This window comes from Lampetra fluviatilis, chromosome 8 (assembly GCF_964198595.1).
Source record: "Lampetra fluviatilis chromosome 8, kcLamFluv1.1, whole genome shotgun sequence".
NCBI classification, from domain to species: Eukaryota; Metazoa; Chordata; class Hyperoartia; order Petromyzontiformes; family Petromyzontidae; genus Lampetra; species Lampetra fluviatilis.
In genome coordinates this window covers 7995016-8002299 of record NC_136282.1, presented here as the reverse complement: position 1 = coordinate 8002299, position 7284 = coordinate 7995016, and the positions used below count along the sequence as shown (strand labels likewise).

The window sequence follows — 7284 nt, the reverse complement described above, 5'->3', positions numbered from 1 at the left end:
TTTCCCTTTTACGTGACTTTACCGAAAGAACCAAGAATGTGAATCCCTGCAGTCACGAAAGCTATAAATCAAAATCTATTATCTTTATTATGCACACCAATAGCGAGATACGGCGGCCCCGCGCATTACGAAATCGCGAACCCCCCCCACCAAACCCCCTACGGACGATCCGTAGCTTAAAAAATCCCCGAAACCCCGTTTGTATTTCACACAACGGATACGCAGTTACGTCATCTTGAGGGGGGTGGGGGTCTGTGAGGGGGAGGTAAGGGGGCGTGGTCAGTGCAGCCGCCCCCACTTTGACCAATAGGACCCCGGATTGACTCCAGGCACGTGATCGCTTCCATCCAATCGCCTTTGGGAATCGCGCGCGTACGCTGTAGGTAATGTAAAGTCCCCCCCCCCCCGTGGTATTTGGTGAGGGGGGTGTGAGGCCTTCGACTTGCGGCCGAGTGCGGAGTGAGTTGCCCGGCGGCCGCCTTCAGCCTTCTCGTCGAAGCGTTCCGCGGTCCGGTGCCGAGCGGTCGCGCCCGCCTATAAGTTGCTTCGCTGTCGCGGCGTTCGCCTCACGCGGTGTAAGATGACCATCTCGTACCCCTGGGGCGGCCCCAGCTGCTGCTGCTGTTGTTGTTACAAGGCCCGGGCGGTGACGCAATCGCATTTACGGGGTGGAAAACCCCGATTTTTCCAGCGGCAGGCATCGGTGTTTTTTCTTTAATACAATTAAACCCAACTTCGGGTAATTAAAACCTGGTTTAATGAATACGAAACTCTGATCCAAGGCTTAGGCTGCTTCCTCGTCGGTGCTGCTATCGTACTCGGGGGGCCGTCGGGCACGGGGTAGTCGTAGAATGCGGCGGGCAAGTTGGTCTTGATGAACACGAGCTTCTCCACAATCGTCGGCGCCAGTGAGTTCCTTAGCTTGGAATGGATGAAGCCCATCGTTGAGAAGTGCAATTCTGCAATTAGAACCAATTAAACCGGATTTCTCCCAATCTCAGATGATCGGGTTTAATATAAAAAGACAATTAAACCCGATTGTAAAAAAACGACTGTGCCACCCTTGGATTTTTGCCACCAACGCGACGGCTGTCCCTGTGTGCCGTGTCTCTCCGTGTGTGCTGTGGCTCTCCGTGTTTGTTGTGTCTAATGACACAGTGGGGGCGTTGGGGGGGTAGTGGTTAGCGCGCCACGCTACGAACCCGGCGACCCGAGTTCGATTTGCCCGCTCACGGCCACCAAAGCCGCTGACGAATGTCTGAACCGGTGCTGGACCTCCCCGAGGGCAACTCAGCCTCAAATGATTACCTCGTGTGCCGTGCCGGCATTCATAGGTGCCCACGAACAGCACTTGCCCCAACATTCTGTTAAGGCTACACGGGGCAGCTAATCTGGCTGTGACGGTCCCACCTGATGACGGAGACTTGTGTTGCCTCCGAAACGTCGTGATTTTTGTTTTATTTTATTTTCATTAATTTTGATGTTTTACCTACGTGACTTTACCGAAAAAACCTAAGAATAGGAGTGGGGGATCTTTGTAACCGCACAACACCCACACATTGTACGGTAGTTTAGCTGTAGTCATTCATCATAGTTATGTAGATCTCTTGTCAACGTCTTGCCAGATGAAGGCGTCCCCACGGCGTGTGAATCGTGTGGGATTGTTTGACCATACTTCACCCACGCTGCTCAGTGCGCCTTGGTAAAGGAAGGGGCGGAAGAGCCCCCGTACCTCGAATATCGTAATTATGACCACTTTCTCCAGGGTCTGTAAAAATAACAACATTTTGTTGGAAGCAATGTATATTGTTTCCATATATTTACAGCAAATTTGTTAATAATCCTGCCCAGGTGGCTCAGCGGTAGAGCGAGCGTCACACAAGGTTGTGAGTTCAAATCCCAGATGGGATTCGACTTAGCTCATCATCTCCGTTGTCGATAAAATTACCAATTTGTGAGGAAGTCAGCAGTTAACCGGATTGACCTATGAATAGACACGCCGTCATATGAATGTGGAATTCAGGACCGCGGTGGTGAGATGTTAACTACCTCGCCTGGCATATACAGATGGCTGTGGGTTCAATCCCGACCCTGACGCTTGTACATTTGGCGTTTCCATTTCTCTCTCCCCGTGGTCGCGTGGAATTTTATCCGGATCCTCCTGGTTTTCCCTCCACAGTTAGAAATATGCGTTGAGAGTATTTGGCTGCAATACATTTCGACGTGATAAGGCACTTTGGGCTATCATTTGTGGCCAGGTGGCTTCTGAAAAATTACTACAGTATATACTGTATATAGCTCAGTGGGCCTGACATGGTAAAGTAAAAATAATAAAATTTTCACGACCGCCTCTGGACCATGAGCGAGATGAGCACCTCTGCTAATTTCAGCAGGAAATTACGGTCTGTCTTTAGAAAATAAGACTATCGGTTCTTCATAACCATGGGCACAGAAATATTATTTTACAAAGTAGCGTGTAAAAAATGCCGAGATTCATGCATTCAATTAGGAGCAGGTAGGTAGGTGAATCTGGGCCAATTGTAAGTTACTTGAGCTTTCAGAGGATACTTCAATAGAAAGCATATTGGCCGATGGACAAGGCTCGTGACAGATTCGCACCTAAAAGAATGCACCTGAGGTATGAGCACTGCAAAGATGAAACGAGATATAAGTTCATGAACAGGACTTTGATGTAATGTTGCAATGTAGGCAAGATTGAAAGATGGTGATGGTTTTGGAAGACCTTCACTCAGAAATGAGTGATAAACTAATAGTTATTTTTTGTTTAATAATTTTAAATGGATTAGTATGTTATTGTATGTTTATGTTCGTTTTCATAAAAAAATTACTTTCATTCTTAGAAAGTGAAATTTTGACTCCATCAATAGGGACGAAACAATTTGAAAGCGTTGGTTTTGCATAACATGAATGCAGTGTCTGAATTTCCACATGTTGGTGGTTCTAGTGACTGGTGGATGGTCCATGGTCAGTGTTTGCATAAAGACCAAGTGCATGCCCTCGGTTGTATACACATCACAGGGAGTCACTGGGCACTATCTATGCTGCTGCAAATCTTTGGCTATGGAATGTTAGTCCAGGGCATTCCTACAAAATCCTAGACCTTGATCACTGCCAAAGTGCTGCACATTATTCTTTTATCATTCGGTCATTTAACTGTATTGCATTCATTGCTTTGCACTTAAAACATTTTTTTGACATTTTATGTTCTTAAAAAAAGGACGATATTGGTGAAACGCAGAAATGGTGTTTGTGTGATATAATTTTAAGTCATTTTTTGTACGTTGTCGAGCGGGTGAACGTAATCATATTTAACGTGTGACGTTAAGTGTGAAAATGTCAATGTCGCGTGGCTGTGTGAGGGAGGATCACCACTGAGATCAAGGGAGAGTTGAGGAGGGCCACGGGATTTATATTACATTTTGCCCCCCTCCCCACACATCAGGGGCCTTGGTATGCAAATAACCTGAATACAATTTCTGTTTTTACCAAATATTGATCATTCTAAACAAATCGAATAAGTAGTTTGTTTGACAGCGGCAAAACGGCAGTAATTAAAAATATTTTATTGTTATTCTGTAAGTGTAGACTATAGTGTCCTAAGCGCTTCATGGTCAGTAGTTATGCTAATTATACATTTTGCACCGAAATATATTGTCCAATATTGGCCTTTGTCCCATCATTTACCAATGTTTGACATCTGTTGAAATTGAACATTTGGAAGACCTGTGTAAGAGGTAATAATTAGTTAAAATACATCAATTCTAAATATTGCCACTATTTAGAGTAAATTCATGTTGGTGTTTAACAATATATAGGGACTGCTTTTTAACATTGATGCACAAGTTCAAATAAAAACCTTGGCAAATACATCACGAACATTTCCTTATAACAGCAACATATAAAATGGGCTGCCATTTTTCTTCATGAAGGACCTCGGTCTGAAACGTCAGCCTATTTTTCTTTTCTAAGGAGTTTTTAGTGATGGATATATGGTGGGTTTTTTGTGTGAATACTGGTTATGTTTATAACGATATAGTGTGTAGGCTACTACATTCAATTAGGCATCTGTGCAACATCACTGCTGCTTTTAAGAGTGATGATAATGTTCTTGCGTCTTTTTGCACTACTAATGGCATAGAAAGGGAGTGTTGTGCACACAGTACTGTCTGCAGAGATGAGTTACTTTGTGGATTTAATTTGGCATGGAAAAGGTGCAAGTGCCATACTGCACCATATAGCTGCTCAGTGCCAATGTGTTAAATGCACTCGTATGTTATATTAGGCAGAGGAGTGGAGACAAGGGAGAGATGGTAGGAAGACTAGCAGACCTACGTGCCCCGGACACCTGCCTGTAACCGTGCCTTTGCAGAAATTTACAGCGTTCGACAGATGAAAATAAAGTGGGATGCATTGCAGACTGCCATGCAAAACTAAATCAGTAGATAACACTCTTACATTTGGCTGAATATTAAACCTGTTGCTGTTTTTGTACAATAATACAGCTGTTCTTATTTTTTGACCAGTGGTAGTTAAATAAACTGTCTTGTTTAAAAAAAATATTGTTATTCAGAATAACAGTTTTTTTTATAAATATTTTCAGTCTTTAAACTACATTTATCCATGTTGATTTGACTATTTTGCACTGATAATGAAAGGTAAGCCTGTGTATATTTGCATACCACAAATTTTCATTTAAAAAACTTTAGTACCATCTGTAAATCGTACTATTTCATTCAAACTTAACAGACTTGAGTAAGTATTTTTTAACACTTCAAAAATAACGTGGCAATATGCTGCAACCTTAGAATTCATAGCATTTTGAATTACACTCGTTGCTGGATTGACATTTTGAGCCAGAACCCAGCATTTAATTGTCAGAGCCTTGTAGGACCTTTTGATGCGAAATTTGGCAATATACGACTTTTTCCTGCAGCCATCAAGCTGGCGCACTGCAATTCATTTATCTTCCACAGGGGAGGGTGGATTAGCGTGGGGGCTGGGTCCTGCAGGGCTGTGGGGGGTCACAGACAGCTTGTCCTTTGTAGTGCATCTCGGGATGAAGGACCTCCAAAATTAATGGGCCGCGTGGTCATGAAGTCACAGGACTCCCATCCACCGGTGCAGCGCGGTGTTCCCCCTTTGAACGTCTCCCCTTGCAAGTCGGCTGACCGATCTGCCTTGACGGTATGCAGCTGTCCATGTACACGGTCGGGTCTAAATCCCCCGCTATCATTTTCAGGCCCGTGATTGCTTGCCGTGCTTGTAACTAAAGGTCTCCGCTAAGTGCTGTAGATAAATTAATTACCCGCCTGTGACCGCTCCTAACAGGGGGCAGCAGGAGGCATCAGTTCGAGTCTGTGACCTCAGCGTTTCCATCGATCACAGGGGTTGCCGCACCTCTCCGATTGCGACAGGAGGAGGATTATCGTGGCCCCTGATTAAATGCTGCCTCTTCTTTCAGAAAGTTGAAACTACCATGTTGGCCAAAGTTGCATATTTTAACACGTGCAGTTTTTTTTTTCAACTGAAATGCTAAACCCTTCCACTTGTTAAAAGAGTGAACCTTTAGCCTGCAGTATAGTTGATATCATTTTTGTTATTAGTTGTGAGAACTTTATTTAATTATATTTGCCTTTGCTCTTTCTGAAAATGGCAGTGACAAATGACTGTAGTAATAATGGCAAAACGAAATCTGAAATAACTTTATAGTCAGAGGTGACGCAAGCAGGAGCAATTGCAAATTTGTAATTTGTTGTGATATTGAGCTGGCTGTATTAAAAGGGCCTATTTTTAGAGTATTGTTTTGCTGTCAATCATTGTTTTAAAAAAACTCATTTTTGGTGTTTTCTCAGAAAAGTTTAAAAATTGATGTTGATGTATGTTGTGATAAAATAATATTTAAAAACATCAAAGCGTACGATAATACTATCCTTAAAATTGTATAAACATGTTTATAATGCTTGCATTCTACTATTCAGCAAAATAACACATGTTGATTAATTAAGATACGGAACATTGTTTTCTCTTCATATTTCGGTCCAATAACTGAAGCGTAAAAATATTTTCCACAGTTATGTGAGAACAGCTTTAACCAAAGTACACGTAATAACCGCAATATATAATGATAGAACTGTGGGCGAGAAGTGAAATGTAATTAATCAAGGAAATGCAGTGGCTTATTCGTAATACCCTTACTGACATGCAATTACATTGACGCCTTGGAGTTTGGAGGCTGTATCGTACAGTGTGCATGCATGCACATTGCGTTCTGGACAATGTGGCCACAAGTGCACGATGGACGATCGCCAGATGCAGTCTCACTCGCACATGTGCTAAGCTGAGTGGTTAACCACGGTATTGTTCACAGGCTGGAGTGTGACGCACCATGACCAGACATGGCAGAAACTGCACCGCCGGTGCTGTGTACACCTACTACGAAAAGAAAAAGGACACAGGTGCGACATTAGTAATACTGTCTTTAGTTGGGCTGGCAATACCAGCTACACTTCATAGCTCATCGGATTCCTCCAGTCTAAAAAAGATTCATGCAATTAACATTTGTCGAATTACCAAAATAACCTTATAAGATCTTGAAAACTAAGCAGATTGTGTGCATAAATATTTTTTGGGCTATTTGAAGGGCAGTAGAGGGCAGTGTAACAATCCATTGTGCCATACTTGTATGCTGCATTGTCCGTGCTCCCCACCTTCAACCCCGCACAAACCGGGTGGTGAAGTGTCAAATATCCCCGCAACCCACATCGCGTGGCGAAGCCGTCATCCAGCAGTGGATTTTCAAAAGGGCTGTACATGTACAATTTCTCGAGTAAAGATGACTCCTGCACTGGTTTCCCAGAAGATAAAATAAAATACATCATTTGGCCCACTTCTCTTCAGGGGTGAGGTAGCCCATGCTATACCCCATCAGTTACACTGGGCAGGCGGTTTCCGGGCTACGACGGTCCACTTTACCTGATTTTCAACAATCCACATTTATAACGTTTATATAATGCCACCATGGATTTACGACAATGCAGAAGCTTTATTTACAATGCATCTTCCAACATCACTCCAAATACCTTTTAACAGAGTCGGTCTGGTTTCCGATGTGACTTTGCATGGGGCTTTTGTTATCCTCAAGTGTTTCCGTGGATTGTTTGCCTATTAAGCCCTCTTAAATATGACTGATAAAAGGAAAAACACATCGACAAGTGATGTTTCTACTGTCTGGAAAAATAGGGTCCGATTTACAATGAAGGGGTT

General features: G+C 43.2%; 1 protein-coding gene across 2 annotated transcripts in view; it reads left to right on the top strand.

Moving 5' to 3' along the window:
* The first annotated feature begins 404 nt into the window (after positions 1-404).
* The window catches only part of NOSIP (nitric oxide synthase interacting protein), a 31983-nt gene continuing 25103 nt past the window's right edge, over positions 405-7284 (top strand). Inside the window, exons 1-2 of one of the 2 annotated variants that reach the window (XM_078859012.1) lie at positions 405-459; positions 6389-6476. In XM_078859012.1, the coding sequence (XP_078715138.1) occupies positions 6407-6476 (70 nt within the window). In that variant the 5' untranslated portion in view covers positions 405-459; positions 6389-6406. Of the gene's footprint in view, positions 576-6388; positions 6477-7284 lie in introns of both variants that reach the window. The other variant, XM_078859013.1, reaches the window with a different exon arrangement.